The 12867-nt window shown below is 32.3% G+C and overlaps 1 protein-coding gene across 1 annotated transcript in view; it reads right to left on the bottom strand.

Moving 5' to 3' along the window:
- LOC127729165 (ubiquitin carboxyl-terminal hydrolase 14-like) overlaps positions 1-9396 on the bottom strand; it is a 30790-nt gene extending 21394 nt beyond the window's left edge. Inside the window, exons 1-5 of the mRNA XM_052236846.1 lie at positions 9329-9396; positions 3253-3398; positions 2798-2830; positions 1250-1354; positions 781-884 (exon numbers count right to left, since the gene is read on the bottom strand). Coding sequence (XP_052092806.1) covers positions 781-884; positions 1250-1354; positions 2798-2830; positions 3253-3398; positions 9329-9344 — 404 coding nt within the window. The 5' untranslated portion in view covers positions 9345-9396. The remainder of the gene's footprint in view (positions 1-780; positions 885-1249; positions 1355-2797; positions 2831-3252; positions 3399-9328) is intronic.
- Between the last annotated feature and the right edge of the window lie 3471 nt (positions 9397-12867).

Raw genomic sequence — 12867 nt, forward strand, 5'->3', positions numbered from 1 at the left:
TAAAATAAAAGTCAACTCAGCCAGAAGACAACCCTCTACTAGAAAGACAAATTTTATATTCAATGAAGAAAGTAGTGTCTGCAAACACAAGCATAAGTTAACCAGTGTCATTAGAACAGGCCAAGTTATCTTTCTAGGTGATTTGAGTTGTCCACTAAGAATGCTCAAGGTATCATTTATAGTAGAAGGGCAAATTAGCGTTCGCCCCTAATTGTCTTTAAAGCTTTCAAATTTGATCAATGCAAGTGTTCTATCAAATCTAAATTTGAAGACATCCAGTATGAGTAAAACATTTAGGATGTTTTGTATTACTTATGGAAATAAGAAAATGAATGTGATAAGAAAGAAAAAAAACATATTTAAACATTACTCCATGAGAGTAAGGGAACGTTATGTTTTGTTATTTAAAACCAATCTGTATACTGTGAATTGTGGGTATCAATTTTCATGGATTGAAGAAAAATTTTATTAGATATTTGATTTTAAAGTTTTTGCAAAGTCTGCATACGAGCCTCTAGAAAATTTGTGTTCGTTGAGCACTTAAATTCATGGTCCACCTTTACCTACAAAATGTGTATCCACTGAGTAATAATGAATCCACAGTATTATTTTTCCTTTCCCACACCACATTTTTGTTGTTTTCTGATGTAATACACATGTGAAAACTTGAATGGTTCCTAAAAAGTCCTGAAACTTGCTTAGGCAAAAACTTTTGATCTACAGTATTAGCTCATAAGATGACAGTCATCTTTTCCCAAAAATCCATATAATAGTTCTTACTTTTTTAATCCATCTTTCAGTTCTGGTATACTTTTAAGACACTGTATTGTTGCATTCATATAACATGTATTCCCTAGATTGGTTAAACCAGCCGGTAACTTCAACTGGAAGATAAAAGTACTTCAACATCAGTCATCATAGATAATATTTCACAGATTTATTATCTGAAGAGGAAAAAGTATGGAGTAACAAACATATCGTTCTTTTGTGATATTGCAATAAGCAAACTTCTTTTGTAATGTAAATATTTCTAAGATATTTGTTTGTATAGGAAAGATACTTGAACCAAACAAACAGGTTCAAATTCACTACTGATCTCACTCAAGATATAAAAATTCTTTGAAAGGTGTTTTCTAGAAATGGATTTTCACCAGAAATTTAAAAAAAAAATTAAATGATTAATCATATAAGGAAGAACACTTTTAATGCTTGTAAATAACAACTGTAAAATCCGATTAATTTTCCTTACAGCTGTGGCTAGCTGTTGTTCACTCATATCTTCCATAAACATTACTTTCTCTTTTGGTGCTTCTGGAAGTGCATCTGCACTCCCCATCATTAAAACCATCGCACCCTGAAATTAAAAAAAAACATAATTGATTTCAAACATTGACAAAATTTTACATCAGTTAAAAGTAAAAAGATCTAAATAACAATGTCATTCTTTATTTTGTATTAATGTTTAACAGTTTCTAATTGTTTTTACTTTTTCTTATGATTTAAATATTCTAAATTTAAATCCTACAATATGTGCCTGTAAGACTTGGAATGTAGTGATAAAATACTGGTAAGTGAGTGTGATAGGTGCATGTAACTGGCTGGAATATTGTCTCTGTATTGTACAACTCCATCAAATCCCTTAGTTTTATACATAATTTATCAAATGACAAAGAAAAGAGTACAAAATGTTCAAAAACTGTGTTTTATATTTTCATGAGAATGTACTGATAATTCATAGTCCATAGTTTGATACAAAACTAATGTGTTTTTTTTTCTTTTTTTCTTTTATGCATTGTTATTTTGAACAGATTTACTGGACATTGTACAAGGTTGTGTCCTCCTGCACTGTTAACTGTTGTATGAGCTGTAGATATTAAGAGTGAAGGGTGGCATGGCATTTTCTTTAAGCTGGGTTACAGTAACTAACTGTAAGCAGGCTTTGCTATAGTATCAATTAGTATTGCTTTTCTTTTACCTGTGTTTTAGATGTCCATTATACAGGTTTTACAGAGAGCTTTTTCTGAACTAATTTTAAATTTGCATTATTCTGTGTACCTTTTATCATGTTTATGTTTCCACTGATTGAAATGACAAGACAGAGGTTAAGAGGTTGAAGATAAACTGTTGACACAGAGATGTGTCTTGCTTGTTTGTTATTTTGATAGAATAATGCAAATGTTGAAATTTATATTAAAACATCTAAACATGAGTTTCAAAGTCAATGGACAATAACTGAGGGGAAGGATTCAAATAATCTCCATTGAAAGTAGATGTGACAATGCTAAAACTGCTCCTTACCAAATATAATTGACCTACTATTAGCGATTCCTCTTAAACAGACCTATCACAAATTTTAGCATGTAAACTATGACAAAATTTCAAAGTCAATGGATCATGACTGAGGAACAGGGCCAAATGATCTCCATAAAAATAAGATGTGCCAATAGAATGCAACTGACTACCAAATATCGTTGACTTACCATTTGTTGTTCCTCTTAAAATTACTCATAGCAAATGTAAACAATTGTTCGCACCACCTACAATCCAATGTATGTTGGATATTGCCCAGTCATTCTTAGGGAGACCTATGTTGAAAATGTACACCGAAGTCTCTCTTCTGTCACTTTGTCAAGGTAAGACAAAAACATATATATATATAAAACTGCCCTGTTCATTATTTTTTCCTGCATTTATCAAAAATGTTTACTGCTGAAGACCATGAACTCTAATTTCTATCCAAATTTCAATGATTCTATTTCCCAATCAACTAGGCTTTTTGATCAATCATTGCACTTACATCTTTTAGTTTGGCATTTCCCCAACTGTCATCCTAGTAAAAAAAGAATAGAGAACTTTTAAATATCACTCAGAATTAAAAAATTGGCAATGTTAACTACATGTACATTGATATGGTTAGTACAGTCACCATTTGGTATATGTAATCCACAGATTTATAAAAGTGCTAATTCTGTACTTAAGTTTTTTCCTAGGCTAATCTTCATTGTATATTTTTTTTGTTCCACTAACTCATATAACTAGTTTTACTGTGCCATATTCGTTTTAGTGATTGTCATTATCATTGGCATAACTTTGAATCACTGTTTTTTTTGTTCATGTATCATGTTATTGTTCCCTAGCTCAGAATGGGTATGCATTTCATAAGATTTTCGTCACATGTACATTCATGGAAAATTCTTTTTTTTGCATAATTTTATTTGAAAAATAGTTTTCATAAATAACAGTCATATTTACCTTAACGACCATTCCTTTTAACATAACCTTCTGTCTATCTGGCTGAACACCAGATAAGGCAAATAATTGTGCTTTAAATACCTCTGGAGGTTCATCTGTGTTACATTCAACATCACTGAACTTTTCTTTACCCCACTTAATATTAACTACAATAAACAGATAAAGTACATTGATGAAATATATTTGCTTGTCTATTCAAAGATGTTCAGGACATCTTGATGTTGTATGATTTTGAAACCTTGCATATAATAATTCTGTCTTAACATACATTTAAATTTTTAATGGACAAGTTTTGTCTAGGAAGGACTGAAGATGTTAACAGTTTTAAAGCTTTAAACATGTTAAAAGAGACTTCATTTTTTTTAACTTTTCTTTTGTGAACAAATTAAATGTTTTAGTACTTCTCAACAATGGCAGTGTTCCCTGCAATGTCTACAAGTTAGTTACTGTAGAATTAAAGTATAATACAAGATATGGCTTATGTGCAGCCTCAATTGTTAAATTCAAAAATAAGGAGATGTACATGTATGTCGTATGACTGCCAATGAGACAACTTTTCATCAGAGTTCAAATGACATATCTGTAAGCAACTTTAGGTCACCATACTCATTAAAAAATAAGCAAAATCTATACCATATATTTAGTATTTCTGGATGGGGAAATTTATGACCTAATTTAGCTTGTTTGAACTTTGACATATTCATTTACAGGACTGCATACTATAATTTATGTTTTTGGCGACACACATTTAGTATCATTTACTTGGTACATGTGGGTTTTGGCAGTGAAATAAAAGTTACAACATGTACAATTTATCAAACATGCTATCAATCTATAAGTCCCCCCAGATTATGAGGGTCTGGATGGGGTTTACAGAATAAAGAAAAATAAGGCAAAAAATAAAAAAATAGAGAATAATGGAGTTCTAAAATATAAAGTATAGAGAATAATGGGCAAAAAATATAAAGAAGAAAAAAAATGACCTAAAAAATCCCCCCCCCCCCCCCCCCCCCCCCCGCCCCCCCAATCTAGACTCTCAATCATAGATCAGACCCGACGACAGAGGTTACACCTGCATCATATTACAAAGAAATCTTTATCAGGTTGGGGATGATCAACATAAAACGGGTGTCAAATCTGCAGTGATAAAAATACAAACTTTGGGTAAAGGACAACATTTTGCCTACAGACACCATGACCGAATTATCATCAGGATAAAAGTTAACAGCCTTCAAAAAGTAGGATTTTTGGAGGTATTTATCTTTGTCTTGTCATTTGAACTATTGTCATGATTGTCTTAAAGGTGAAAATGTTGCCATTTATATGAATTTTTGCGCCATGACAGCTATTATGATCAAATTCAAAATTTGATTTTTTATCACTGTAAATTGATACCATATTTTGGTATAATACCCAAAAATGGGGTACCATTTGTGAGAATCTTCCCCAACCTGTGTATCATCACCATAGACACAGGCATAGCAAATGAGTTGGAAAATAAACACCATTATCAAGGGCCAAAGGCAAATGAATAATAGATGTATTTACACTTGTATGCAAATTTGTCCGCCATTACTCACTTAAATTCACACAAGATCCAGTAAAATTTGACATCACCATGATCACAATTTTAAAAATTTGACTTCATAATCAAATAGTGATTGTTGCTTGACGTCATCAGGTCATTTGGAGACAAAATTCAGCTAAATACCAAAAATGTAAATACTAAATATCAAAAATGTAAATACGTTTATTAGTATTATATGCCAGCTTTAGCTGGCACTTATGGTAGAAGCATCTAATTGGAATAAAGAACGATAACTCTCTCTACATGATCAATCTAAAAAGTTTCGTCACTCTCGTTAAATCTCGTACGATTTTTTTTTTTTTAATTTCGAAGTTGATCAAGTCAAGTTATCTAACTCTAAAAAAATTTTTTTTTCTTTTTTTTCCTTATATTTATTAAATAAATTTTGTATTCTTGCTTGGCTCCAAATATAAAGTCAATTCTTTAAATAATGAAAACGAAATTAGCATTGGAATATCCGTCAGGACATGGTCAGGACATTAGTTTAACCCTTATATTTTTAATGGCTGCCAGATTCTCGTTTAATCGCGATCTTGAAAAAACGAGACAAAACGGAATACATTCGATGTTAAATACGACATGAATTTTTATTTGTTTACAAAAACAAGAATTTAGAAATTTTAGTAACTTGTGTAGTTTATTTAAATTTTATTGTACCACGGAAATAACCGAAGTTTGGACAACATCTTACGCCATGTTTCGTCGTCTGCTTCATCTTTCCATTATCAGTGACAAATTTCCTAAATTACCACAGGTACTTCATTTAAAAGTTACAATATCATAATTTATGATAACATTTGTAGTGTAAAAGTTCCGTCCAGCCATGGGAACACAGAAAAACCCTCTGCAAGCAATAAATTTCGGGAGAAATGTAGCCGGAGGTAGTAAAATCCGCTGCTCTGCCTCTATGACCATGACTACTAGCTATTAAATTTGCTACAGAATTTCCCATATCAAGTTACAGTGATAATGAAGTTGGTTATACTGTTGAATGTGGTCACGGTTATTCCTGTAGCTCACAGACAAATGCAGGTGAAATTCAAAACTTAACAGAAGTTTTAAACAAAAAAAATATATTCAAATTCACTATTCAGACACTATCTGTAGACTGTACTTCCTTTGACAAACTCTCAACAGATCTTGTCATTAATTATGACACATATCTACCTTAAACAGTCCCAGGAGATGGAGACTGTTTTTTTTTTCACTCTCTAAGTTTAATCATAAAACAGCTGTAAAAGGAGACCTGAGTCTGAGTGATACATTTATAATATAGGTACATATATATTGTATGCACCCATATTGTCCAAAATAGGATTTTATGGGAAGATGGATTATGATAACCCATGATAATACCATGACTTTTGATAGGTATAGAGCATGTTACTTGGAAGTATGTGGGCTACATCCTTTGAAATTCAAGCTGCCGACACATTATTTGGATGCAATATAAATAATTCCCTCCCGCAGTCGCCTGTATATTTTATGCGTCAGTTTAAACCTGATCAAAACATTTTCCCTCTACTGAATACTTTTATCAGGTGCACATTTCAACCTATTAAAGCAATAAACACTTATGGCTATAACGTCACAGTTCCCAAATTGCACCGAGTACCCAATTTGCACCTATTCAACAAAAATAACTGCAGAAATCTTACAAGTTTTCTTTGAGACTAAACAATTTGTATTATAATGATTTGACATTATACGTGTCTTTCAACATCGGTTAATATATTTAAATATACACAAATCGTTCACAATGAGAATATATAAACAGATGAAGCATTCCCGGGAAAAAGTAAATCTACGAATACGTCAGTGTTGTCACCATGCGAAGTTATCTAATTATCATCTTTTAAAAATGTAAGCAACTTCACAACTACAAGTTAATTTTCATGACCAAAATAAAATAAAGTACAAACAAAAAAGCAATAAAATGCTTCGCCAAGCTCAGCCTAATACAACCACGGATGTACATTTAGCATATAAAAAAACACCAAAAATTTTATGGCAGTTGAAATCAAACATATTTTAATTTTGGACCCTTCAAACTTTAATATGGACTAATTTGAAAACAGATATCAGGTGAGGCTGAACATTTCTATTCAGCAGCAGTCTCCAACTACATATCTCCTTAATTTTATATGATAGTCCCACAAAAATGTTGAAAAATTATGTGTACATTTAAATTTTTTTTCTAAATTCTCTCATGTCATACATGTAAAAGCGGTACCTTTTTGGTCACTATTTATGTGTTGCATCTAAATATGAATTGTAACACTTTATAGTGACTGACCAGGTCAAACAAATACTTCTCAAGAAACATGCAGAGAAAGAAGACAACTTGGAACAGCACCAGCCATGCCAGACTATGTATGACTAAAAACTCAGATCGGAATAGCATGGACGATATGTTAGTTATATGTCCTTGTGAATAGTAAGGAAAGCTATCAATAATTCTGCAGATAATGCAATTTTATCAGGTTTATCGTTCATTTTCTGTTCAAATTTTCACACAATCAGTGAATCGTTCAAAAAGGCTAAACTAACTTTTTATTACTGAAAGTTTCAAACAATTACAGTGTTTCATTCATGAAATAACTTGTGCGTTTCTGCGAAAAAAATCATGTGCAATTTTGTGAATTAAAGGGAAAGAAGATCCTTTTGCGGTGCACTTGCCCATGTCAATTGCGAACTGACCCAATATATTTTCTTTATCATGACCAGTTCACTGATACTGACGTCGACATTATCAAGAAGTACACATCAAAGGAAAAATGCACAAATTACCGATAAAATAATTTACACACCCTGTTACGTATGTGTCTCCTACCATATCAGTATTTGTTGCATTTATATATAAATGAGAAATAATCAATATAAAAATGGTAAATTTTTGGAGAAAAAACCCAAAAATTATGGAAAAAACAACCAAAAAAAGTAGTTTTTGACCACTGACTCCTAAACTGTTGGTACCATATGATAAGTTAACCTCCAAAATCAATTCTAACCTTCCTTTTGTGTATTGAAGTTGAACCTTCTGGTACAATTTCATACATTGTCATAGAGATCCATTTACTTAAACTAAAGTTACTGTCCGGAAACCAAATGTGTCTTCGGACAACAGTGACATGATTGCATTACTCGAAAGCAAATTTTTGACATATTCCCCATTTCCATTCTGAATTTTATTTTGCCATCATATAAAAAATTGAAAAGTAAGCTTATAAAAAAAAATGCAAAAATGACATAAAACTGACTCTGAATTAGTACATGAAATTGATGTAGAAACCCACAAACAGAAGATGATCAGGAATACATTTATACTGCTGAGCAGTGTTCTCCCCTCAAATTTTAAATAGCATCCTAGAAAATAGCAAAATCTTTAGATTATCAACTTAACAATCCTATTTATGGTTCCTTATGCTTAGATCAAAATGAAAAACCTGATAAAAACATTATTTTAAACAGGCTCACTGTAAATTCAAACTCTTCTTTTAACAATCAGAATGATCCTCTTGCTGATCACATATATATGAGATGCAGGAAACTGGGAATACAATATGAACATCCAGCTAATTTACAAAATAAAAATAATTCAACAAACAGAAAGCATTGTTTGCAATACTAAATAAAAAAAACAGCTTCAACTTTTAGATATTGATGAAAAAGATATTCCAATTTATTTTCAGCAGAAAACAATATGGACAATAAGGGTGCAACCATTTAGCTTCAAAAGGGTAGGGGGAGGTATGGTTTTTTATTTGAGTTAGATTTATTTCACGCAAAGGGGTGCTATCAATCAAAATTATTTGGTCAAAAATTAACACTAGAAGGTATGGGGATAATCTGGATTCAGAATATTTTTTGTCCTCTGCTTGATTAGAATATTTTTTTTTCATCAATTTGGGAATCAGAATATTTTTGAAGAAAAAAAAAACATACTCCATCCTGCCTTTTGAAGTTCAATGATCGTTCACTTAACATTTTCCATCTGAACTTATTATTTTATTTTAGACAAAAACTTTCTGTAGAACATTCGTCCTGAACAGGCATGAAATATTTGCCACTGGACGTTAAGCAACAATATGTAGGACATAGTCTTGGTAAGCTGGCATTCAAGGTAGCGCCTTCCTCATATTAGGGAACAAAAATTAATCTCCTTTTTCTTTCATTTTTGTATCTTGAGAGTTCCCCGTTTGAACCTTTAAGAGCTCATCAGGAAGCAACCGCCTAATAACATTATTACCCAGCATTTCCATAGCCAGAAAGACTAGAAACAAATCTATATGGCATAGACCGGGTCATGAACTTCTCTGTGATCAACCAAAAAAGTGCTCAGTCATTGGCTTTTAGTTATAGAATTTTTACTGACGTGTGTATTTCAAAAACAAAAAAGAACCACATTTGGAATTCAAGTGTTTTAACCTGCTTAGTGTAATTCTGGACAAGAGAGTCATGGAAATGTTGAAATAACTTAATAACAACCTTTGTAAGTCGGCATATTTTAAAAGCATGAAATACAGGAAGTACCCGTCTGCATCAGTGCGCAAGTGTGCAAGACTCATCGCAGACCCGTACTGAATGTAAAGAAAATCAAACAATATAATATTTAACTTATATCCATTAAAAATATTATATATTTATTTTTTTAAGATGTAGTGCATCGTTTTTGTTTTCCCCACGTTCAAACGAAGAAAAAGAAAAAACCCAATAGAAGTGTTCATTTTTGGCAAAACGGTAACAACCTATCATAATAACCAGAGACATACGTATAATACATATATGTCTCTGTAATAACTGTATTAAACAATCTAAATTTAAAACGAGTGAAACCAAAGAACGTTTAAAGTATCAGGAAAACACGTGAATGCGAACAATTCAGAATACAAAAAAAATATGCTATTTAATGATTTAATAATTAAACCGTAAAATGCAAATGTCAGATTTGAACAAACTGATTGTCTAGTTAAACAATTACTGTAGACTTAAGAAAATGATAACAAGCCCATGATCATTACCAAAACAAAAGAGTTGCTGAGGTTTCCAATAACTTTTTGTAAAGTTTGCAACTGACATTGTTAAGGATGAGATATTTGAAGAACATAATCATTAAAGAATAAATTTAATAACAAAAAAAACTTTTTTAAGTTCAAGTTCAATTTTAAGCGTCATTTATAAACGAATATTTGTATACAGAAAACATAAGCTCTATTGACCTCTTATATTGTATTATTACAAACAAAACTATTAAACAAGCATGTTTAAAACTAAGCAAGCTACAAAACACACAAGAGCGGATACGTAATATATGCAAATCATTACATGAAGGATCATGAAGCATACATATACACATATTCACATACGATATAAGCGAGACGAAGAAGTATAATTTGGTTTAAAATATATAAATGCAAGCAAATTCTGACAAATTTTAGGCCATTACTATTTGTAAGAAATCCTGTTTTAATACCCAGGCCCGGATTGTATAATCTCATGTGATGCTCAGGTTGTCCAACTTCTGGAAATAAATAAAGATTTTAACAGAATTTTGATTTGTCCATATTTGAAAAATGGCCTTAATTATTACTGGTTCATTGGAATCAAAGACGTCACTGCAAAAATCAATATTAAAAATAACGAACTTCAAGGTAAATTCAAAAAGAAGAAGTCTATAGTAAACTGACAAAACCAAATATTCGATTTTATCGGTCGTCCCACTGTCTATATCACTCTGCTCAGCTCTTAATAAAATTGCATATCACGGCTTTGTGACGTCAAATACGTTGACCCGGTCTAAATAACTTTGACCCGGACATATCAGCGACGTCATAATGTATGAACAGACGTTGATAAGTTTGCCGGGAGAAATGAAGAAAGACATTCACAACTTGTCTAACATTATTTGTTTTCTCTTTTAATTAGATAAACCAAAAATTGAACCTTTCAAATGTAGAGTTCATAAGATAAAAATATTCCCCGTGGAACAACCTACCCCTTTTTTTCGCTCTCTCCATTTTCAAATCTCGAATTAAGCTTTCCAATCTAATTAAAATTAAAACCTTGCTTTCTAACCGATCTATTCATGTACAGGACCGGCAACTCTCTTTATTTAAAAAGAAAATATACAGTGCCGTTATACACATGCATGTTGTCTGCTTGAAGTCCCCGCCCGAAAAGAAAGAAATAGCCTAACTCCAAGATAATATATTCCTGCATCACGTGATTTTTACCATGTGGAGCTTACATTAGAATAAATACCGAATATGGAAAGTGAAACTACAATTCAAAACTAAAAGTCCTGAGGCACATAGAAGAAATAGGAGGTTTTTTTTGGGCAAAGAGTGCCGGGGTAACCCTCTCTGTGTCCAAAATATCCATGAAATATTTGCCACTGCACCTTGTCTGTTCTATGAATTCTAACCCTGATTTTTCTATCTGTTACTGACCCGAACTTATCAATCATCTTCTGGTTTGCTGGTGAAGCAAAGAAAACACTTATCTCTCTCATACAAAATACGGAAATACAACCCGATAAATCGATTATCTGGTTGTCTGCATATTTATATTGTAAAATATCAGCTGCTCGACACAAAAGAAGCCTTTTTGAACTCGTTCGCTGCGCTCACTCGACAAAAAGCTTCATATTGTGACTCGCAGCTGATATTTTACAATATCAATATGCAGACACTTTGATAATCGGTATACATCAACCAACGGAACGACTCATAAACAACTGTCATATTTCTGACTTGGTATAGGTATTTCCTGATTGATTGATTGATTGATTGATTGATTGATTGATCAGATGAGATACGAAAATTTTGTTGCGAGTTCGGCATTTATAAAACTATACAACACAAGCTCGAGCATGAGTTCGACCGAATATACATAACATAAATACAAAATAACAACAACATGCATTACATACACCAGATTTGGCATTTATATAAGGGTCATATAAGAAAGACTTGGTTTATATAAAAAAGAAGATGTGGTATGATTGCCAATGAGACAAATCTCCACAAGAGACCAAATGACACAGAAATTAACAACTATAGTTCACCGTACGGCCTTCAACAAGGGTTTAACATGTTTAAGCAAGTTGAAGCATGATTAAAGTACTACAAAATTTGGAATAAAGCACTAAAATAAAAAAAAATAGAATATAGGTAAAAATCGTGATAAAACTTGATATTTATAAACATGGAAATTCATTAATTAACACGCACAAAATAGAGTATAAGCCACTTTAAACATAATGAAAAATCTAAAATTGAAGATCTGTGTGATAATCAAAATCTATAATAAAATGAAGCATAAGCATTAAACTGTAAACAAAGCGTCAGCAGCAAGCAAAAAATAAAAATATATATATGATTGATTGGTGGTTAACGCCACTTTCACTTACTGTCGGGCTATTTCGTGGCGATCCGTTTTTAATGGTGAAGGAAGCCAGAGTCCCCGGAGAGAATAACCGACCTTCGGTAGGAAAACTGACATTCCTTGTCCATTAAGATTGGAGTTTAGCGCACCTGCCACGAGCAGGATCCGAAGGAAATGGTGTGTTTTAAAAATATGGTTTTGGAAGCTAACAAACACACGCCGAGATATAAATACTTCAAAAAGATAGGGCCAACAGAAGACATAGAAAACTAATTTATCTATTAGACTATTTTCATAGTACCGACTTTTGTCTTCCCAATTATCAATTTCCCATTTCTCAGCAGTAACATACCCTCTGCTCCTTCGTATGGTGTTTACATATCTCAATTGATACGTTATTCTCGTGCTTGTTCACACTATACGGACTTCATATACAGGAGTGTGCTCCTTACGCAGAAACTGCTCCAACAAAGTTATGAGGAGGACAGATTAAAAACGACACTCCGTAAATTTTACGGACACCATCACCAATTGGTTGATCCATACGATTTGTCTTTGTCCAAACTAACTAAGGACATTTTTACCACGTGTTAGATGGAGGTTTGTCATTACGTCGTATGATCTTTTAATTACCGAACGTG

This window comes from Mytilus californianus, unplaced genomic scaffold (assembly GCF_021869535.1).
Source record: "Mytilus californianus isolate M0D057914Y unplaced genomic scaffold, xbMytCali1.0.p SCAF_1, whole genome shotgun sequence".
Taxonomy (NCBI): Eukaryota; Metazoa; Mollusca; class Bivalvia; order Mytilida; family Mytilidae; genus Mytilus; species Mytilus californianus.